Source organism: Geotrypetes seraphini, chromosome 3 (assembly GCF_902459505.1).
Source record: "Geotrypetes seraphini chromosome 3, aGeoSer1.1, whole genome shotgun sequence".
NCBI lineage: Eukaryota > Metazoa > Chordata > Amphibia > Gymnophiona > Dermophiidae > Geotrypetes > Geotrypetes seraphini.
This window is the reverse complement of record NC_047086.1, coordinates 131,197,763-131,221,609: the sequence shown is the minus strand read 5'-3', so window position 1 is coordinate 131,221,609 and position 23,847 is coordinate 131,197,763. Positions and strand designations below refer to the sequence as shown.

The 23,847-nt window shown below is 45.0% G+C and overlaps 1 protein-coding gene across 2 annotated transcripts in view; it reads right to left on the bottom strand.

Annotated features, from left to right (window-relative positions):
* Window positions 1–5,998: 5,998 nt before the first annotated feature.
* The window catches only part of LOC117357978 (L-gulonolactone oxidase-like), a 186,530-nt gene continuing 168,681 nt past the window's right edge, over window positions 5,999–23,847 (bottom strand). Inside the window, exons 9-12 of one of the 2 annotated variants that reach the window (XM_033939279.1) lie at window positions 13,713–13,862; window positions 10,176–10,340; window positions 9,619–9,709; window positions 5,999–6,376 (exon numbers count right to left, since the gene is read on the bottom strand). In XM_033939279.1, the coding sequence (XP_033795170.1) occupies window positions 6,248–6,376; window positions 9,619–9,709; window positions 10,176–10,340; window positions 13,713–13,862 (535 nt within the window). In that variant the 3' untranslated portion in view covers window positions 5,999–6,247. The remainder of the gene's footprint in view (window positions 6,377–9,618; window positions 9,710–10,175; window positions 10,341–13,712; window positions 13,863–23,847) is intronic. The other variant, XM_033939281.1, reaches the window with a different exon arrangement.

The following is a 23,847-nucleotide window of genomic DNA, read 5'->3' as shown; positions in this document are numbered from 1 at the left end:
TCAAGTTTTCAGGCTAGCCCTAATGAATATGCATGAGAGAGATTTGCATATAATGGAAGTGGCAGGCATGCAAATCTGCTTCTTGCATATTCATTAGGGTTATCCTGAAAACCCGATTGGCCTGGTGGTCCTCAGGACAGGGTTGGGAACCACTGGTATAGAGAGAGGCATGACCAGTAGAAGAAAGAAGGTGTTGATGTCCCTGTACAGGTCGATGGTGAGGCCCCATTTGGAGTATTGTGTTCAATTTTGGAGACCATATCTGGCGAAGGACATAAAAAGACTTGTAATGGTCCAGAGGAAGGCGACGAAAATGGTAGGAGGTTTGTGCCAGAAGACTTATGAGGAGAGACTGGAAGCTGAATGTATACCCTAGAGCAGGGGTGCCCACACTTTTTTGGCTTGCGAGCTACTTTTAAAATGACCAAGTCAAAATTATCTACTGACAATAAAATTTAAAAAAAAACACAAAGCACACTGTACGCAGAGAAAATGTTAATTATCATTTATATTCAGCAGGTTTTCAAAGAGGTCAAGGCAGATGACTTTAAAATATGCAATGTCACCTCAGTTTTTAGTGCAGGGAGCTACGCTGAATACACCATAGAAACATAGAAGATGACGGCAGAAAAGGGCTACAGCCCTTCAAATCTGCCCACTCTGCTTACCCACCCCCTGTCTATGCCCTAATGACCCAATTTCCTTATCTTGACCCTTGTAGGGATCCCACACCATGCTGCTCCCAATGCTCATAGGCTCCCTGCGCTAAAAACCTCTATCGCGGTTTAGTAAAAGGGGGCCATAGTGCAAAATATAGACAGCAGATATAAATTTGGACACATTTTGATCACTAAATCTAAAATAAAATCATTTTTCCTACCTTTGCTGTCTGGTGATTTCATGAGTCTCTGGTTGCACTTCCTTCTTCTGACTGTAAATCCAATATTCATTTATTTCTGCCATTCTTTCTTTCTGCCTCCTGCATGATACCTCTCCTCCAGACCTCATTCCATTCCCCAAGCAAGATCTCTCTATGTCCCTTCATGAGTCCAACTTTTTCTTCCTCTCTCCTGCCCCTTCCCTTTCTTTCACTCTCTCTCTCCCAGCCCCCTCTTTCTTTCTTTCTGTCTTTCTTTCTCTCTCTCCCTGCCCCCTCTTTCTTTTTTTTCCCTGCCCCCTTTCTTTCTGTCTTTCTCTCTCCCTGCCCCCTTTTCTTTCTTTCTCTCACCCTGCCCCCCTTTCTTTCTGTCTTTTCTCTCTCCCTGCCCCCTTTCTTTCTGTCTGTCTTTCTCCCTGCCCCTTTCTGTCTGTCTTTCTCTCTCCCTGCCCCTCTAGCCCCCGCCGCCAATTTCTCCCTGATTCCCCGACACCAGGTCTGGTGCATACAAGTGCCGGGCCCACAAGCCTTACCCCCCCCCCCCCTCCCTCCCCTTAAGTCAATTCTGATGTCAGAGAGGAAGTTCCGGGCCAGCCAGGTAGCAATTGGCTGGCCCAGAACTTCCTCTCCGATGTCAGAATTGACGTCACTGGGGGAGGGAGAAGGCTGTGGGCTTGGCACTTGGCCTGGCATTGGGGAAGCAGGGAGAACAGAATGCAAAGGCAACGCAAGTTTATCACAGAGCCCGGGATGGACTCCGCGATAGACTTGCGTTGCCTTTGCTATCTGGTCAATTGTGATCAACCTTTTGGCACCCCTGCCCTAGAGGAAAGAAGGGACGGAAGGTAAGATTTAAACGTTCAAATACTTGAAAGGTATTAACGTAGAACAAAATCTATTCCAGATAAAGGAAAATGGTAAAACCAGAGGGCATAATTTGAGGTTTAGGGGTAGTAGATTCAAGAGTAATGTTAGGAAATTATTCTTTACAGAGAGGGTGGTTGATTTGTGGAATGCACTCCTGAGGGAAGTGGTGGAGAAGAGTTCAAACAAGTGTGGGTTGAACACAGAAGGATATGGGATGAACATAGAGGATCTCCAATCAGAAAATGGGTATACATTGAAGGAACTAAGGCTAGTACTGGGCAGGCTTGCATGGCCTATGGAGATTCAGTTGACAGGCTGGGGAGGGTTTCGATGGCTGGGATGGTTAAGATGGTTGGAGTGAGCTTTGATGGAGACTCCAGTAGATGGAGTCTAAGTACACTACTGGGCAGGGCTCTGGGTTTCTGGCCCAGAAATATCTAAGAAAAAGGACCATTTACCGTATTTTCACGCAAATAACACGCACCCGTATAAAACGCGCACACGTGTATAGCGCGCAGAAATCACGATGATAAGCACAAAAACTTTGGTATAACGCGCTCACGATTATACCGCGCATGCTGCCCGACTCTCCGTTCACCCCCCTGACTTCCGTGCACTGCCCCGCCTCTCCGTGCGCTGTCCCGCCTCTCCGTTCACCCCCCCCTGACTTCCGTGCACTGCCCCGACTTTCCGTGCGCTGTCCCGACTCTCCGTTCACCCCCCCTGACTTCCGTGCACTGTCCCCCCTTGAAGGTCTGTCCCCATCCTGAAAGCCTGATGCCCCCCCCCCGACGTCCGATACATCCCTCCCCCCGAAGGACCGCCGATTCCCCAACAATATCGGGCCAGGAGGGAGCCCAAATCCTCCTGGCCACGGCGACCCCCTAACCCCACCCCGCACTACATTACGGGCAGGAGGGATCCCAGGCCCTCCTGCCCTCGACGCACCCCCCCCCCCCCCCAACGACCGCCCCCCCAGCCGACCCGCGACCACCCTGGCGACCCCCACGACCCCCCCCCCCCCCCTTCCCCGTACCTTTGGTAGTTGGGCCAGAAGGGAGCCCAAACCCTCCTGGCCACGGCGACCCCCTAACCCCACCCCGCACTACATTACGGGCAGGAGGGATCCCAGGCCCTCCTGCCCTCGACGCAAACCCCCCTCCCCCCCAACGACCGCCCCCCCCAAGAACCTCCGACCGTCCCCCCAGCCGACCCGCGACCCCCCTGGCGACCCCCTCGACCCCCCCACCCCCCTTCCCCGTACCTTTGGTAGTTGGCCGGACAGACGGGAGCCAAACCCGCCTGTCCGGCAGGCAGCCAACGAAGGAATGAGGCCGGATTGGCCCATCCATCCTAAAGCTCCGCCTACTGGTGGGGCCTAAGGCGCGTGGGCCAATCAGAATAGGCCCTGGAGCCTTAGGTCCCACCTGGGGGCGCGGCCTGAGGCACATGGTCGGGTTGGGCCCATGTGCCTCAGGCCGCGCCCCCAGGTGGGACCTAAGGCTCCAGGGCCTATTCTGATTGGCCCACGCGCCTTAGGCCCCACCAGTAGGCGGAGCTTTAGGATGGATGGGCCAATCCGGCCTCATTCCTTCGTTGGCTGCCTGCCGGACAGGCGGGTTTGGCTCCCGTCTGTCCGGCCAACTACCAAAGGTACGGGGAAGGGGGGTGGGGGGGTCGTGGGGGTCGCCAGGGGGATCGCGGGTCGGCTGAGGGGCGGTCAGAGGTTCTTGGGGGGGGACGGTCGTTGGGGGGGAGGGGGGTTTGCGTCGAGGGCAGGAGGGCCTGGGATCCCTCCTGCCCGTAATGTAGTGCGGGGTGGGGTTAGGGGGTCGCCGTGGCCAGGAGGGTTTGGGCTCCCTTCTGGCCCGATATTGTCGGGAAGTCGGCGGTCGTTCGGGGTGGGGGTGCGAGTGGTCCTGCCGGGGGGGGGGATGTATCGGACGTCGGGGAGTCGGCCGGGCAAGAGGGCTTGGGCTCCCTCTTGCTCCGATCGTGGATGCGGGTGCGGGTGGGAGCGCGTGCGAGTGGTCGTTCGGGGTGGGGGTGCGAGTGGTCCTGCTGGGAGGGTGAATCGGGCGTCGGGCGGGGTGGGAACTATGTTTTAAAACTTTTGTATACCGCGCTCACGCATATAACGCGCGAGGGGTATGCGCGGTAGGTAAAAACGCGTATAACGCGCGCGTTATATGCGTGAAAATACGGTAAACTAAATTAATTTATGGAGCATGTATGGTTGGGCAGACTGGATGGACCACTCAGGTTTTTATCTGCCGTCATTTACTATGTTACTATGTAATAGGCACATGTCATGGTTTGGATGTGTGTTTGTAATATACACATCCAAATGCTTGTTTATATACATCCAAATCATGAATAGGACTTAAAAAATGACTTCCATAGGCCCCCTTTTACAAAGCAGCAGTAGCGAGTGCCACATGGCAAATGCTCCGATGCCCATTCAATTCCTATAGGTGTCAGATCATTTACCATGTCGGTATAAGAGCTTTGCATGGTATGTCAGAGCTGGCAACTCTAGTAGGGAAAATAGATTACTACATATAATGACAATAATTCATTAATTGCTTTGCTATCTGCCTTGACCAAATCTATTACTGTAAACATCAACGAGTGTCCATTGTTCAGGAAAATACTTTTAAAACTAATAGGAGGACATTTTTTTTCACTCAGAGAATAGTTAAGCTCTGGAACGCATTACCAGAGGTTGTGGTAAGAGCGGATAACATAGCTGGTTTTAAGAAAGGTATGAACAATTTCCTGGAGGAAAAGTCCATAGTCTGTTATTGAGAAAGACATGGGAGAAGACACTGCTTGCCCTGGATCGTTAGTATGGAATGTTGCTACTCTTTGGGTTTTGGCCTGGTACTAGGGTCCTGGATTGGCCATCGTGAGAACGGGCTACTTGTCTTGATGGACCATTGGTCTGACCCAGTAAAGCTATTCTTATGTTCTTATGTCAAATGGCTACCATTTGTGTCCTCATGTTTATCTTGATCAAATTTATCACTGTAAACATCACTGATTGTTCAATGTCTACTGTCAAACTATCACTGTGAGTTTCCGTTGTAATCCAACTAGAACTTCAGATAACGTGAAATAGAAAAACAACAAAAAAATAAAACAATGGAGGTCATTTCAGAAGCAACTGGATGTGTAAATGGCAGGTCTGGATTGCTCAAAGATATTTTAGAAAGCTTCTATATATTAAGGATGCTCTTTTTTCTCCACTTTTTAAAATTGCTGCTCAATTCATGCATTTGCTGATGCCCTTCTACTTATTTTACAAAAGCCTCTGATAAAGCACAGCTTTTTGTAAAATACACTCTTTCCATGATCTATCTAAAATGGGCCTTGTAGTATGGATATGTAGTTATTATCTCATTATCTGGGCAAAGAAGGGCAAACACTCAGCTTAGCCCTTGATTGAGTCAACATATACTAGCTGGACAGAAGGAATACATTTTGGGGCTAGCTAATACCAGTGGCTGGACGACAGATAAGAACTTCAAATATCCACAAGCATTTTAGAAGCAATGGCTTGTGCAGGGTACAAAGTGTTATTTTGAGGTGGAAGGTTATGAATGAGATGAAATAGCTCAGCTGCAATTTTCTCATGTTTGAATGATTTGATCATTTCATTGCAAATTTTAATTATGCTTATTGTAACTTGATCAACAAACACAAGTGTGGAAGGATAATATAATGTTACAAACAACTCCCTTCCACTAAATAACACACTCCAAAGAAAAAAAAGGAAGAAGTGGAAATAGATAACAGGCTCCCTGTCAATGCGAAAGCTTCACAAACATCTTAGCCAAACCAATGTAAAGGACTGTAAAGGAAAAAGCCTTATTGAGTGAAACAAATGTGGGAAAATTCTCCAGGGGTAAATCTCGTCATTGGCATAAAAATTACACATTGGGAGATGTTATAAGCCGTAAGCAATGCAGGGGAGACACAAATCGAATACTCAAAGCACTCTCAGCTGCTTATCAACTTCATTTAATCGTGAAGACAAAAGATTGCATATACTTATGCCACACGAAGGTAGGCATGTAGAGCAAGTGTCACATCAACGCGGTGCCCAGAGTTTCGCCGGAAACGGCTGCTTCAGGATGTGCAGGCTCCCAACCACTTTTAACTCCTCTGCTAAGTGGCCTCCCAAACATCATTACCAGATGGCCTATTCTTCTCCCCCCCTCCTCTCCCCCAGTATAGGGAATGCCTGCGCAGCTTCTCATGTTTTAGAAGGCTAAATCCTGCTGAATAATCAATCTATGTTGCATATAGTTTCTTTTTATTGTTTGCAAAAACACTACCAATGTACACAAAGCAGTCAGGAACAACATGGCATGTTACCATAGGGCCTATTGAACATTGTTAGAGAAATACAGCAATGTGTTTTATTCCAGGTGAAATCAATACTGCTTCTGTGACACTAAGAAATCTTGCCAGAGAGATTTTCTCGTCTGCTCCTTCTCCTCAGTAGAACACTTTTTCCAGGTATGTATTCAGGAACATCCCTGTTGGATCCAGGCTTTCTCGGATAGAGCAAAACTTCTGGAAACCTGGGTACATCACTTCAAAGTCCTTACGGGTACAAGTGTGTGCCTGCAAAACAGATGAAATGCAGGGGTGAAATAGAGCACATATTATTCCCTCACTGAAGTTCAGAAAAGTGGTAAAACTTTTTGAGATGCATAAAAATGTATTAGTGACACATAGTTATCTTAATCTCTACTTGCTGACATAGGCAAACATAGGTATAGTCCTTCCTATGTCCCCTCACTGCCTTCCAGCCTTTGTCCCACCCCCTCCCAAAAAGCCTGCCTGCCTACCTCCCCCAAAGCCAGCCAACCTGCCTGCCTACCTCCCCCAGAGCCAGCCTGCCTGCCTGCCTCCCCCAAAGCTAGCCTGCCTGTCTCCCCCAAAGGTGTTAGACCGCAAACGTGAGCTAGGATTTAACAGAGAGAGGAAAAGTCTTTTTTGTTTATTTTGTTTACACCACAGCGCCAGTATGGGTAGGAGAGGGCAAAGGGGGTGAAGAAGCTATAAAATAAACCAACCAGGACTAAGGACATAGGATGGAGGCGCTGGGGACACTAAGGACATAGGAAAGAGGCACTGGGGGCACTAAGGACATAGGAAGGCTTCCGGGCGCGATTAGTGGCAGGGAGGTAAGCAGAGGAGCAGCGGCGGTGGACCGGGGGAAGTTTAAATCGGGCCTGGAGGGAGACTTTTTTTTTTTTTTTGGTGCGGCAGGGGAGGAACAGGAAGCGATCGCCTGTCCCGTTGTCCCCACGCACAGCTTCGGGACGCCGTCCCTGAAAACGGGACATTTTGGCGTCCCGAAGCTGTGTGTGGGGACAATGGGACAGGGGATCCGAAAACGGGACTGTCCCGTTCAAAACGGGACGTATGGTCATCTTAGGCATGCCAGACATCAAAGGACACGAGGCCTGAGAGGAGGAGGGAGATGGAAAGAAGGAAGATCATGGAAAATTCTGGTATGGGAAAATCCTTGTAAGTCCTGTTATAGGAACAGGTGAAGTAGGATAAATAGCAGCCAGAGCTCACATAAACTTTTTTCTCTCTCTCTCCCTGCAACTGACATCTATCTTATCTATCTCTGCAGCTGATAGAAACAGTAGATTAACTGTGAAAAGATATTTCACACCATTTACCAGAAGGCATACAAGGATGGGGAAATACCTTGTCTCTAAGCTAAGTTAGCTACTGTGTCAGTGAAGCTTGAGAGAAAATAACAGGTCCTAATGCTAAGGTTTGGTATTAGGGCCGCACCCAGCCAGATATCATGCAAAGTTTCAAGTTTCAAGTTTTATTTACATTTGATGTATCGCTTATAAAAATATCTAAGCGATGTACAATTTAAAAACCAACAGATTGTGGTAATACATATAGTTTATCTAAGTTATACAATTGACAAAACAATTTGGACAAACATGAGTAGGTAGGAAGGAAGGGGAAAGTTACAATTGCATTGTTTGTTATAATTTACATAGAATGGATAATACAATAGGTATAAATGGGATGAGACAAGAAGAAAATATTAGAAAAATATAAAAATCTAAAGTAGATCGTATCATAAATCAAATGCATCTTGAAATAAATAAGTTTTTAACAATTTTTTAAAAGAAATAAGATCTTTTTCAATTTTAATAAAATTTGGGAGGGAGTTCCACAGAGAAGGGGCCACTACTGAGAACATATCATTACGTCTAATGCTGATTATTCTTAATGAAGGGACTGAGAGCTGATTAGATGAAGATGATCTTAGAGATCGAGTAGGATTATATGGGACAATCATTTTTGATATAAATTGGGGTTCATTTGAATTCCCAGTGTTCTTCAACTTCCGGTCCGCGGACCGGTGCCGGCCCACAAAATAATTATTTTATTTCCGCCAGTCCATAGGTGTCAAAAGGTTGAAGAACACTGTTTTAGAGAGTACGCTTCCCCCACCTTTGTATTTTCATGTATAAATTTTACTAAAATGTCTGGAAAAACAAAACATAATAACTGACAAAGAAAGGTGTCAATAATACTGTTCATTCCCAAGGTGCAGGTCCCATTTCCCTTTAGTTTATATTCTGGAACTCAGCTTTCAGATTCCAATAGAAAACACAATCAAACCTCGGTTTACGAGTGTTTTGCAAGACGAGTAAAACACTCGAGCAAACTTTAACTCACAAAATGAGCATTGATTCGATAAACGAGCGCGTCACTCCCCAAACCAAGCTGCCACCACACCACATCCACCCCGGGAACTGGCTTCTCTCCCCCCGCGGCCCACCCCCAAACCCTTATCTCCAGCACGCACCAACCCACACCGGCACCATCGCATTTCCCATGGTGCATCCAGCTCTGCTGGAAACAGGCAGTGGAATCAAAAGGGGGTGGAGCTTGGCTGAGGGAATGGATGCAATGGCAGACTGGGATACAGAGAGTGATGAGGAGTCTTGGAGGAAGCTGCTGTGGGATCCCGGGCGCTGAGGGCCCTTCACGGGAGAGAGACCTTCGTCGTCTGCCTGGAGAGGCAGTGAACAGCAGCACAGTCCTCCCCGAGAGAACTGGAGGAGCCGTGCGGATAGGTCCGGTGGTCGAAGCAGCGGTGGAGGTGTCACCTGTGAGTTTCGGAGGAGCCGAGAGCAGGGCTCGGTGCCACTCTGCTTCCACCTGGATAATTCAATCATTTCGGACTGTGATAGGTGAGGAGCTGTGGCACAGAGATCTGCTACAGAGCTTTTAAAGATACAACTCTGGTCATTAAGGAGACGAGTTTTTGGAATATGGAATGAATCATCCGAGTTTCCATTAATTCCTATGGGGAAATTTGCTTTGATATATGAGCGCTTTGGATTATGAGCATGCTTCTGGAACGAATTATGCTCGCAAACCAAGCTACCACTGTATAGCAAAAGCTTCATTTATGATGGTCTATATCACAGTTGTGGCTGTTGTGCTACATCACCAATAAAGATTTGCTGATTTCATTCTGAAGCATTTTTGTGGTCATTGCTACCCTTTTTGTTCTCTTTGGTTTATGCTGTGAGTGCTTTAGTTCCTGGGGTTTGTTTTTTTTACTATACCACTGCCTCAATCCTAATTCTGGAAGTATAGCAGTTAGGACAAAGGTGTTCAGTTTTCATCTCCAGAGTAGTTGCATCCCAAATTACCATTAATGTATTTAACAACTCATGATACACCACATGTTGCACAAGCAATGTGCCACTAGGCAAGTTTACAAATTATAAAAGGACACACAGAGCTGAAAATCTGAACAAAGAGATGCAGGTGCATTGACTAAAAATGAGCAAATAGATATTTTGTACCTTTGCCCAGTGTGGTCTTCCTCCACATTTTTTCATGATCGCTTCATATTCTAACCAGTACTGCTGAAACGGCACATCCTTCCCATAGGGCCTGCAACATAAACAGAACATATGCTTGATTTTGGAAACTTATTTTTATAGACCAGGAAATCATGAATACCATTCAAATTAGTATATGCATTGGATTATCTTCATGGGAGCATACCCTGCATCAAGTGCAACCAATCAGGAGCTGCTTTGACACGCAGCTCCTGATTGGTAAGGCCCAACTTTAGTACAGGAAGAGGCGGTCGGAGCATACTGCGAGTGATTTCCTTCACTTGCCGGCACTCCGGCTGCCCTCTCCTGCCTCTCCAGCTGCCCTCTCATGCCCGGTCATTCGTGGTCAGAAAATGCTGCAAACGACTGAGACCGCCAACCGCGAATTTGCGGGGGAGCACTGTATTGCTATCCCATACATATAACACAAACTTTTGGATTTCTACTTTCTTTCCCCCAGAGATATATAATAGAAGAAACTATGATCTGCACAGCATCCCTTCATTCTGTACACTCACCTATGCATGAGTATATTCATATAGCAGCTGTCACGATGGAAACAGGGACTCAACAAGATGTTATCCCCTTGAGCAAAGCGTACTTCCACTGGAAAGTGAGCAACCACTTTAGGATTCCTGTCCAACCAGGCTTTAAGTTCCAGCAGAGCATCCTTGGTTTTGTCACTGAGCAATGAAACAAAATACCATTCTAAAGTAACTTTAGCTATCCTGAGCTCTCTTTCTTTATCTGGATTTAACTATGAAAGCCATAACAATTAGTTGCTTAAAGGCAAAGTGGTAGTAGACATCAGACAGTGAGAGATTAACTATTCTCTGAGTGAAAAAATATTTCCTCCTATTGGTTTTAAAAGTATTACTCTAACTTTATTGAGTGTCCCTTAGTCTTTGTCAATCTTGATGCAGTAAAAAATTGATCTACTTGTACCCGTTTGTAGAGTTCAATCATATCTCCCCTCAACTGTCTCTTTTCTAAGCTGAAGAGCCCTAACCTCTTTAGTCTTTCCTCATTTGAGAGGAATTCCACCCCCTTTATCATCTTAGTCATTCTTCTTTGAACCTTTTCTAGTGCCGCTTTATCTTTCTTGAGATAAGGAGACCAGAACTGAATGCAATACCGAAGGTGAGGTTGCACCATTTAGCGATACAGAGGCATTATAAACATTCAGGACCAGATTCTGTAAAGGATGCCTACATTTGTAGGCGCCTAGATATGTAATTCACTCAATAGGCGTCATTAACAGAATCATGCCTAGCAGTGCCTAAACTGTGCTTAGGTGCCATTAGGAATCCATAACATTAAGCGTCCCTATTTAGGCCAGGATTTTCTTGGCCTAAATTGGTGTGCCTACTAGTGCCTAAGGATGCCTAGCAACACCTAACTTTTAAAAATGCTCCCAATCTGCCTATAACCACACCTGCTTGGCTGCCGCTCAATGTGCATTGGCCAAAAAAGCATACAAGATGCTAGGAATTATTAGAAAAGGGATGGTAAACAAGACTATGAGGCCCTGATTTTACAAAGTGTGTCCCGATTTTAGGCAGCTGTAGGCATCCTACAGCTGTCTAATCAGCCAATCGGGATGCACGTTTTTAAAAAAAATGCTTCCCGGGCAGGCCGCCTATATTGAAGGCACCTCTGGGTGCCTAGGGAGGCCCGCAAGACCGCCTAAGCTCACCTAAGGGCCTTAGGCGAACCTAGGCGGCCCTACGCGTCTCCCTAGTAGAGGAAGAGACGCTTACAATGTAAGCCAGCAAAATGCTGGCCTACATTGTAAGTAGATGCCGCTATACTTATCGCGGCAAGGGATCTCCCTGCCACGATAAGTATAGCGGCCGCTGTCCCCCCACCCCGATCGCTGGCAGGAGGGTGCCCAATCCCTCCTCCCGGAACACCACCCTCCCGACACCCTCGATCGAAGGCAGGAGGGTGCCCAACCCCTCCTGCCGTAGGACGCCTTCCCCTGGAATCCCCCCGAAACACCCCCCCTGCTGCGCTAACACTCCCTGATGACCTCCCCCCCAAACTAACCTCTTAATTGTTAGCCGGCTGGATGGGTCTTGTTGCCGTCCAGCCAGCAAACCCGCTTCATCGAAATGAGGCGGGCCCACCCCTTCCCGGCCCATCCCCGCTAAGCCTAAGGCCTGATTGGCCCAGGTGCCTAGAGCCTTGGCCAATCAGGCCTTAGGCTTAGGGGGATGGGCGGACCTGATAAGCCTAAGGCCTCATTGGTCCAGGCTCGTAGAGCCTTGGCCAATGAGGCCTTAGGCTTAGCAGGGATGGGCCGGGAAGGGGTGGGCCCACCTAATTTCAACGAAGTGGGCTGGACAGCTGGACGGCACCAAGACCCATCCAGCCGGCTAACAATTAAGAGGTTAGTTTTGGGGGGGAGGTCATCAGGGAGTGTTAGCACAGCAGGGGGGGTGTTAGCATGGGGAGGTCATGGTGAGCGATCGGGGGTGTTGGGTGGGCGGCGTCTACTCTATGGACGCCAGTTACAGAATCGGGATTAGTGTAGGCCCGATTCTGAATAGGTCGCCCTCCCGGGCGTCATGTACAGAATCCGGACCTTAGTGCGTGCTAAATTAGTTAGTGCACCTTAATAAAAGCACCCGCCCAAGTTCCTCTGAAAACTATTCTCTAGTTGTATATAGGTTTATCATATCTCCCATGCTACTAGTTGTCTCTTGAACTGGATATTTTTCCTCAATTATCTGAATTCGAAAAGCAGATACCAGCACAATAAGCTAGCCAGTTTCCAGTTTCAATAATTTCCATATACACCTGATCAAATAATCAGTTCCAAATATGGTAGCAGCTGAAAATATGACTACTACTATTATTTCTATAGCGCTATCAGACACATGCAGCGCTGCAGAGAGTCACAAAGAATAAGAAAACAGTCCCTGCTCAAAAGAGCTTACAGTCTGCCAAGACAGACAAACAGGATGTCATGGATACCGTTAAGTGAAATGCTTAATCAGTGGGCTGGTTTGGAGGGCAGAGGAATAGGGTTAAGGATTGAAAGCTATATCAAAAAGGTGGGTTTTCAGTCTGCTTTTAAACAAGGGAAGGGAAGGGGCTTGACGGACAAACTTGGGTAATTTATTCCAGGCATAGGGGGGAGCTAGATGAAAGGAATGAAGTCTGGAATTGGCAGTAGAGGAGAAGGGTAAAGCTAAGAGTGACTTATCCAAAGAACAGAGTTCTCTGGGAGGTGTATAAGGAGAGAGAAGCGAGGAGAGATATTGAGGGGAATGAACACACTTGTAGGTCAGCAATAAGATCTTGAACTGTATGCAATGGCAGATAGGAAGCCAGTAAAGTGACTTAAGGAGAGGGGTGACATGAGCGTAGCGAGGTTAGCAGAAGATGAGTCGTGCAGCAGAGTTTTGCAGGCGACACTGGGGGATACTAGTTAGGAGTAGATTGCAGTAATTGAAGCGTGAGGTTACAAGAGCTTGGGCAAGGGTCCAGATAGTGTGCTCAGAGAGGAAGGAGTGAATTTTGGTGATATTGAAGAGATAGAAGCGACAGGTCTTTGCAGTTTTTAGGATATGTGTAGAAAATGAGAGGTCGGAATCGAAGATCTCTCCAAGGTTGCGAGCAGAGGAGACTGGAATACAGTATTATTTACTGAGAGGGAGAAAGGAGGAGGAGGAGGGGCAGAGGGTTTAGGAGGAAAGAGGAGCAGCTCAGTCTTGGGCATATTTAGTTTCAGATGACAGCAGGACATCCAGGCAGCAATGTCAGCCAAACAAGCAGAGACTTTTTCTTGGACTTTAGGTGAAATTTCAGGTGTAGAGAGGTAGATTTGGGAGTCATCAGCATATAGGTGATACTGGAAGCCATGGGAGGAGATCAGGGCACCGAGGGAAGAAGTGTAGAGAGAGAAGAGGTCCTAAGACAGAACCCATTCATGACCCATTCATTCTATCATCTTTATTTAAAACATGATCTTAAAACACAAATGCTCCAGTACATTGCTGTTTTGAAAACATATTATTGGACAGAAAAGATTCCAAATGTGAACTTACATGGGAATTGCCCAGTCTTGTACATGCTGTCTGAAGCGACATTCAAAGTTAAAAACTTTATAGCTGATATCCACCCGTTCTGTCCTGCCTTTGTAAAGAATCCAGAAAAAGAACTTGTTGATCCAAGGGACAAGCCTGGGCAGGAATGTACTGTAGAGACATTAAAAATATTCCATGAAATGCATGGCAGCTGAAAGGTGTTAATGTACACGGATATGACAGTTAATCCATTAAAGAAACATACATCGAGAAGGTAATTGTATAAAGGAGTGTGGTTTAGTGGTTAGAGCTACAGTCTGTGGTTGTGGGTTCAAACCTTGTGCTGCTCCTTGTGACCCTGTGCAAGTCACTTAATCCTCCACTGCCCCAGGTACATTAGATAGACTGTGAGCCCACCGCGACAGATAGGGAAGATGCTTGAAGTACCTGTACGTAAATCACATTGACTGTGGTTGTAAAACTACAAAAAGGCAGTATACAAGTCCCAATCCTTTTCGCCTAAAGTTAGACATTGAAATGCTGTGTGCTAAGCGTGAATTCTATATCGGCAATTAAGCGCATAATTGCCATTATAAAATACTATTGTAAGTCATCATTTAGTGCCTAACTTTAGTCACAGGTGCTTTGCCAATGGCTGGTGTAAATGCTTGCGCCTACATACTGGTAGTTACTTACGTAACTTATAGCATTCTGTTAACTTAGGGGCCTTTTTATTAAAGCTTAGCACATGCTAAATGCAGAGCTTCCAAATATTTTATACCTATGAACCATGTGGCACTTAGCACATCTATTCCTCCCTGCCACGTTGCTGATGACATTATCAGTGATGCGGCACACGGAAGGCCCCAGTGGGAGAAGGCTGCAAAGCAGCCTGTTTAGAGTGCTGCCGACGTTGCTCTTTGGAGGGAGGAATGTAGGTCTCGCGGTCAGGGTCAGCGGGTTCGGACGGGAGGGAGAGTTGGAAAATGGGAGGGTCAGCAGGAGTTCAGCTGTGCGGTGGAGTCGGGGGTTAAGCTGTACGGCGGGGGAAGCACTGCTGACGGCGAATCCAGGGACATTGGGGCTAGGCTTCTGGGGACTAGGGCTTATTTTCGGGGTAGGTCTTATTTTCGAGGAAATATGGTATTACCATCTAGTCAGCTCAGTGAACCTGCTGGTCAGAACCATACCTCATGCACTGTCAATGCGCCAAACTAAGGCTAGGAACCTTTGTGAGACCAACTCATCCAATCAGAGAACTGCTTTACACATGCACATAAGGATCAGAACTATAAGCATTGGTCGTAATGAGTAAGAACCAGTACAGGGTGACTTCTCAGCCATAACTAAGATTAGTTCCAGGGAAGAGCTCTGTGCATCCCAGCCTCTGAGCCGATAGCCTTTCACAATGAACCAAGAGACACAGTGGAGCCAAGGCATTCGTTCTACACATCCTTATCCAGGAGCCAGTTCTGAAATGTCAGCTTGGAGTCTAAGAGAGCAAGGAGAGATCTGCCACATAGAAGGAGCCAAAAGACTTTTCCTGGCAGCCTACAGGGCGAGGTCAGTTATCCTTCCTACAGTAAGGGTGAGGTAGACAGCATTGCCAAATTCCAAATGTGAGTCAGGACCTTTTTGGCTTGTGGTTCTTAGGCCAACGTCATTATGTTTCAGGTACTGTTCCCTCTAAGCCAGTGGTCTCAAAGTCAAACCCTTTGCGGGGCCTCATTTTGGATTTGTAGGTACTTGGAGGGCCTCAGAAAAAATAGTTAACGTCTTAATAAAGAAATGACAATTTTGCTTGAGGTAAAACTCTTTCTAGTTTATAAATCTTTCCTTTTGGCTAAGTCTTAATAATAATACTGTCATTTATAGCTAAAGAGACATATGATCAAGAAACTGTTTTATTTTACTTTTGTGATTTTGGTAAACATACCGAGGGCCTGAAAATAGAACCTTGCAGGCCACATATGGCTCCCGGGCCGCGAGTTTGAGACCACTGCTCTAAGCTGAGCAGGAGTCCATCAACTGCATTGCTGCCAGTAGGGAGTAATGCTTTAATATTGTGCTTTCAATCATTAGGGACAGGCAGGTTCCCAGAAGTCCTGCAGAGCTGGTCTGTCCCTATTTAAAGTGTGATAGTGAAATAGTACCACCCACTGACAGGACTTTTAGGTGGACTTCCACTCAGCTTAGAGGGAACAGTGGCAGGAATAATTATTAGTTGCACTGATACTACTGTCTCACGGTTCCACCATGTACTGATAAGTGTTGTTGCTAAGTTTTGCTTATTCCTTTGCCATATTAATATTTGTTTATTTTTTAATAATCCGTTTTTAACAAAGTGGAGTACATCATAACATACACAATAAAATTAACTAACAACATAACAATCAGCATACAACAATTAAAAATTCCACACAATCCTAAAAGCAAAAACAAAACAAGCAAAAAAAGAAAACCGAACAGCAGCAATATTATACAAACCTCAACTTTTCAGGACCATATAGCATTAATCACACAACAGGACGACACTGCCACCAGCTCAGCTCATAGTAACATAGTAAATGACGGCAGATAAAGACCCGAATGGTCCATCTAGTCTGCCCATTAGTTATACCCATTAAAAATACATGATTACATTAACTTGTCTCTTCTTTGTTATTTCTTGGACATAGACTGTAAAGTTTACCTGGTATTGTCCTAGGTTCCAACTGCTGAAGTTGCTGTCCAAGCTCACTCCAGTCTATCCAACCATCTTGTTTTCAGGATATCTACCATAAAGTCTGTCCAGTATCATCCTCATGTTCCAAGTTAGTGGAGTTCCTATTGATGCCCTCCTTAGCCCATCCTACACCATATCACCATATATGGGACACAGACTGTGCAAATCTGCCAGTACCAGCCATAGCTCTTTAATTTACATCCTTTGTTTTCTAATTAGAGATCCTCTATATTTATCCTACGCTTTTTTGACTTCCATCACCGTTTATTTAATATATATACTTTCAACCAGAAGTGTACTAGTTAGGGTGGCATATGGGCTTGGATCCCTTTCTCTGCAGTCCACTACATTGCCTATGCCAGAAACCTGCTTGCAGCTCTACTAGGACTGGCCATAGTATCTGCAGATGTCATAGAGACTGATATGTTCTGTTTCGTGCAGATATTTGGGGGGTGGGAGGGATCAGTGACCAATGGGGGAGTGTGTGGGCGCCATATTTTCATCTTTCCAGTGGTCATCTGGTCTGTTTGGGTACCTTTTAGGCCCTTATTTGTTTTAAAAACAGGTCTACTACAAAATGTACAAATTGTGCCTTGGACGTTTTGTAAAATGTTTGATTATCACTGTAAAACTTCCAAGCCTGTTCTAATCCTGCCCAAAACACGCTTCTAACACGCCCCCTTAAGTTTTAGATGCAATGGAGACAAAATGACCTGAAAGACATCTAAAAGATCAGTTTTCAAAATGCCCACGTGTACGTTTTGACTAGTTAGATATCCAAGTGCCTGTTTATGCCGTCTTCTGGATGTCGATGCTCTATGAAAATGAGCCCCAATGTGTATTTCTGCCACATAGTTATAAGACAGTGTTGTTGTTGCTCTTTCCCAACTATGTGCTCACGGCTTTATGGCCATTCGACAATCACAACTCAGAATGTAGAGCACAGGGTAACCATTGTTGTCATGTGATGTTTCTTGGTTTAGTTTTCTTTTTTCATATATTTTATTGTAATCCTAGAAGTGAAGCAGTGCTGCCACTAGAGGTTGTGGCAGCCATTTTTATAAGCAGCCAGTGATGGGTAGGAGTGAATGGGCATTGCTACTGCTCTTTTCCTCCTGTGGGAGGGGGTTAGTTTTGGGATACAGGCAATTTGGGGCCTTGGAATTCCACTGTTTAAATTGTCTGTAACTATTGTTCTATTCACTCTTTCTTAAGTTTCTATCAGCCTGTTTTACAAAGCCGCATTAGTGGCTGCCGCATAGCAACAGCCCCAAAGCCCTTTAAATCTCTACGGGCTTCGGGGCGGTTACCGCGCAGCAGCCGGTAGCACGGCTTTGTAAAACAGGCCCTATGTTTCAAAAGCTGGAACTTCTTTTTCCTTAGAAATACCTCTGGATGCATTTTATTTTTTTGGATGTGGGGGGAGGTAATTTCTCCGAAACCCCTGGTCTAATTTGGCCCATTTTGACTGGTTTTTGCCCATAAACCAAGGGATGCTTTTACAAAGCTGCGTTAGGGCCTTAACGCACGGAATATCGCGTGCTAAATTGCTGCACGCACTAGCTGCTACCGCCTCCTTTTGAGCAGGCGGTAGATTTTGTGCTATAGCAAGCACTAATCCACTGCGTGCGATAAAACCGCTAGCGTGGCTTTGTAAAAGGACCCCCAAGTCTCATCCCATTCCATTGAAGTTTTCAGGGAATTATGTTGTTCTCAGACAGACTCCTTTTGTATAATTCCATTGGGTTGGAAAGAATAAAGAAGAAGACTAGAAGCAGCAGAATACACAGAGAAAATAAAAATGGAAAAACTGGGAGGAGGAAAAGTATAAAAAATAGCCACCAGAGGACAGCAAAGTATATGAAATATAATGAAATAAAGTACTAGGTTTTCTAAAGACTGTGGAAATAACAATGAGAAACCAACTGTGTGTGATAAATTTTTTCTTAACACACCAGAGTTTTTGATTCCTTTTAACACTGTGTTTTTATTGAAAATGATAACAGTATAAAGTCTACCAGGCAAATTACCCTATCCATTCAATATCAATTAGCAAGATGTGGAGCCAGCTACCATTTACACTACGATCATGTGACCATTACCTAAGGTTCAGAAAACTAAAAGCATTTCTGTACCAAGACAGGGAGCCAAACCTGAAGTAACTGAAACAGTAATTGTAAAAGCACATTCCTAAACTGTGACAACTACTGGGACAAAACAAGAACCAACAATGACCTATTTGTACTAATAACTATATTGCTGAAACTATGACCTAATTGTATTGTGGATAGGAATTGGCTATTGGATAGAAAACAGAGGGTAGGGTTAAATGGTCATTTTTCTCAATGGAAGAGAGTAAATAGTGGAGTGTCGCAGGGGTCTGTACTGGGACTGGTGCTATTTAACTTATTTATAAATGATCTGGAACTTGAAACGACAAGTGAGGTGATTAAATTTTCAGATGACACTAAACTGTTCAAAGTTGTTGCAACACATGCGGATTGTGAAAAATTGCAGGTGGACCTTGGGAAATTGGAAGACTGGGCGTCCAAATAGTAGATGAAATTTAATGTGGACAAATGCAAAGTGATGCACATTGGGAAGAATAACTTGAATCACAGTTACCTTGGGGATTAGCGCCCAAGAAAAGGATCTGGGTGTCATCGTAGACAATACAATGAAACCTTCTGCTCAATGTGCGGCGGCGGCCAAAAAAGCAAACAGAATGCTAGGAATTATTTAAAAAGGGATGGTTAACAAAACTTAGAATGTTATAATGCCCCTGTATTGCTCCATGGTGCAACCTCATCTAGAGTATTGCGTTCTATTCTGGTCTTCTTATAGTGGCGCTAGAAAAGGTTCAAAGAAGAGCGGCCAAGATGATAAAAGGGATGGAACTCCTCTCATATGAGGAAAGACTAAAACGGTTAGGCTCTTCAGCATGCAAAAGAGATGGCTGAGGGGAGATATGATTGAAGTCTACAAAATCTTGAGTGAAGTAGAACGGGTAGAAGTGGATCGATTTTTCACTCTGTCAAAAATCACAAAGAGTAGGAGACACTCGATGAAGTTACAGGGAAATACTTTTAAAACCAATAGGAGGAAAAAAAATTTTCACTCAGAGAATAGTTAAGTTCTGGAAGCATTGCCAGAGGTTGTGGTAAGAGCAGATAAGAGCTGGTTTTAAGAAAGGTTTGAACAAGCTCCTGGAGGAAAAGTCCATAGTCTGTTATTGAGAAAGACATGGGGGAAGCCACTGCTTGCCCTGGATAAGTAGGAAAGAATATTGCTACTCCTTGGGTTTTGGCCAGGTACTAGTGACCTGTATTGGCCACCATGAGTCTCAGCCTGCCTGTCCACCTATTGTTGCTCACCGCCCTCTAAAATTGAATATGGCTAAAACAGAGTTGCTCATCTTCCCGCCTAAACCTAACTCTCCGCTTCCCTCATTTTCTGTTTCTGTGGACAACATTCTCATCATTCCTGTTTTGTCTGCTCATAATTTCAGGGTCATCTTTGACTCCTCTCTTTCCTTTACCGCCCAACATATCGCTAAAACCTGCCGCTTCCTCCTCGATAACAGGGGTCCCCAACCCCCGGTCCATGGCCCAATAGGGTCTGACAGCCGGGCCGCAAGAGATCCCCTTGCGCAACATCATTCCATCCCTCCTTCCTATCCTGCACAGCAGAACCCTGCTGACCCTCCCACCGCATTCCTCCGTTCCAAACAGCGGCGGCGGCAGCACTGAACAGGCTGCTTTGCTGCCTTCCCCGCCGGGGCCTTCCCTCTGCAAGATTATAAAATTAGACAGTTTATGTGTATTATTTAGCAAACAATGTACATTATTTCCTTTCCAAATGTTAGTAACTTTTTTCTTCTAGAGGGTGATGGTATAACTGAACACTTATTTTCCTTTATAGAAAACTAGTTTAACAGGTGAGATATGTGTATATAACTTAAGCTTGAGGATGCATATGTCCTGCATATATGTGCATAACTTATTGTAATTTATAAGTTACATGTGCAACTTTGCGTCCTATCCCCACCCTGTCTAGACTCTACCCACATGTATGCCTACCCTCGAACTACACACTATAGAAGATACACACTTTTACAGAACAGCATGAAAGTGCATATTTAGTCTATATGCACACATCCTATATAATAAAACCCTAGCCGCGCATGCGCACGCCTACCTGCGTATTCCATTTTCCCTGATCCGTGAGATGTAAGTCTGTGGTGGCAGGAGTGCGCATGTGCGAGTCCCCAGCCTTACAGCACCTAACTACACTCAAGGCAGGACTGGCTGCCAGCGCTGGACTCCCTGCTCTCTCGCGGCAAAAAAACAGTAAGTTTTTCGCGGTCTGACCCTCCCATCCCTTCCCGATGTCTGACCAGCTCCCCCTTCCCTTCCCGCGGTCCAGACTCCAAACCTGTCTGCAGCACTCTACACACGCTGCTTCGGGGCCTTCTACTGCCCTGATTTGCTTTGCCGCGTTTCTGATGATGTCATCAGGGACGTGCCAGAGTAAATCAGGACAATAGAAGACCACGAAGCAGCGTGTGTAGAGTGCTGCAGACAGGTTTGGAGTCTGGACCGTGGGAAGGGAAGGAGCTGGGGGGCAAGGGACTAAGGGAGCCGGACAGACTTCTAGCACCCGCTACTGTAACGGGCTAAAATACTAGTATGTTAATATTCTAATGGTACAGTGCAAAAACTCATCCACCTTAAAATGTGCCAGGTAGACACTTACATTGATTTGATTGTGAATTATTGTAAGCACAGATTTATTCAAAAATTCATGAGGAAGATAAAGCCTCAGAACCCTACCCTAGCCAACCAGAGATATGGCTAGAGGTAAGGAAGGTGGCATAAAAAAACCTCCTTAGTTTCTGAAAAAGCTCTGTGCGGTGCAATATATAGAAAAGCAAGATAGAAACACAAACTACTTATCTTGTATGAAGGATCAGCACACCAGCGGTGGCCAGCCTTTCACAATTAATGCTGCCTCAGAGTGTAAAAGCTGCCGATCAATCCTCTCTATGGGAACATAAAAAAACGCATCTCCTTGCATGCAAAAATATTCTAATGGTATGCATGTATATTGGTGTCTAAATATAAGCATCTTCTTTAGAGAATTACTCCCCTAAGAGTCTAAAAATATTTCCTTGTTTTTGATAAGAGTTCTGATTGTTTACATAAAATAGAATATACCTGAAGATGAAGGGCCTGATTCTAGTAATAACGTCTACATCGGCCAGTGCCACCAAAATCGGTGCCAGCATGTGTAGGCACTTTTAAGAGAATTGTGGCTTAAATCTATCATAGGCACCGGTAATGTAGGCCAGGGTTTTCCAGGTTTACATTATCGGTGCCTATGTTTGATGAGAATCGTGTCTACAGAGACGCCTAGTGGTACCTAAGGTCATTTATGGCATAAACCACACCTACATTAACCATAGGCATCATTAGGCACCTTTATGGAAGCAATTACTGTGCCCCATTTTGGAGGTACCTGTGGGTGTCTACATTTTTAAAAATGACTTTTTAATTGGTTTTAAAGGATGTGGTCAATTACCGTAACAATTAACACCAATTAAAACAATTATGTTGGGTGCCCACCGCCACCTAAGTTACAGCACCGTCACTAGAATCTGGCCCGAACTGTCTTTAAAATACAGGCTACATTGGAATGATCCATTCTAAACCAGCCATCCAAAGGTTAAATGAATTGTTCAAGCATGGAAATAAATTTACAGAGGTCAGGTCAAACTATTTGCACATCCAATTGAGCGGCTGATTCAATCTTTCTCTGTATGGATGAAACAAGACACACAATCATATATCAGCCATGCAAACAGTTTAAATTTGATCCAAGGCATTTTAAGGGTTGACCAAAGTTGTAGTGTTAATGATTTATATGTCCTTTATGTCTTCATTATTTATTTAAAAATTTGTTATATACCACAATCCCCGAAGAAATCAATCATTTCTATTTGCAGTAAAATGTATTTATTTCATTAAAATTTGATATATCGCCTTTCACACAAAAATATATGAAATGTTTATAGTTTTCCAGTTCTCAAAGTTTAGATTCAAGGTGGATAAGAAAAGATAAAAAGAAAAACATTAAATAAAGATGAGTCTTCAAATTTTATCTCTACCTCGAGATGAAGTAGGAGACAGAGGAAAGGAGAATGAGCTGATCAAATATTCTGCACATATACCCTTTATACATTTTAGAAATCCAACAAGTCAACTTAAAAGAAATACGAACATTTGTGGACAACCTGTGTAGCCTAACCAAATGGAGTAGAATAGTCAAACTTTTTCCCCAAATACATCTTAGCTGCTGTATTCTTTAACACATGTAGCCTAGAGATGAAATGAAATGATAAAAGACAAGAGACAATTGCAATAATTCAAGCAGTACAGAATCATTGACTGAACCAAGACAGAAAATTTTTTTCAATAAAAATGGAACTTTATAGGGCTCATAATCGAAATGAAAATATGTCTAAAAACCCACCCAAGTCAGCATTTGGACAACCTAAAAGATAGGTTGTCCAAGTGCCGATAATTAAAATGAGGTTTTAGATGTATCTAGAGCCATTGTAGGCCTCTGAATTCCGCTGTGCACCCAGAGTGAAAAGGGACAGTTATGGAGGAGTGGTTAGGGCGGGAGGTAAGCAGCATGTGGGCTAACCTAAACTTAGTCACTCTGTAGCGATAATCGATAGTTTGACAAGAATTCTGGTTGGAACTTATATGTTGTGAGTTAGGTGATCTAAAATCAGGTATAAGTGCCCAAAAGTTATCAAAAGTGACCAAATAACCACTGCAGAGATGAGGTAAAGACCCCCACACACTCCTCCTGTGTTCACTGATCCTGTTGCACTGCCACAAAAATCAGAATAAAACCATACAGATCGGAATAAAAACATACACAACTGCCTCTGGAACATCAGCACTTGGCATAGCAAATGCTAGTAGAGCTGCACAGAGGTGGATTAAATAGCCTGGGGGTGGTTTAGCGAACCATAGAGAGGAGGACCCAGGCACATAAGCCTCTCTAACCATGGCGTTCATGGTGGAAACTGAGCCCACCCCAAAAAAATCCCAACCCTACTGTACTGCCATATAGGTGGCACTTGCATCCATAAGGGCTATTGGGGTTGTAGACAGGTGTGTATAGAGGGTTTGGGGGGGGCGACTCACAATTACCTGCAAAGGAGTTGTGGTGAAATGTTTATGTGGCACCCTTTTTGTGAAGTTCACAGCAGTGCCCTGTATGGTGTCTCACTACTTTGTTGCCATGTCTGGGTGGCTAGTCTATCACTTTGCTGGCCCCTCTCACATCCAAAAGGTCTTGTTCTTGGCGTTTGTGACTTGGACGATTTTTTGGACGAAAATGCAGTTTAAAGTTGGA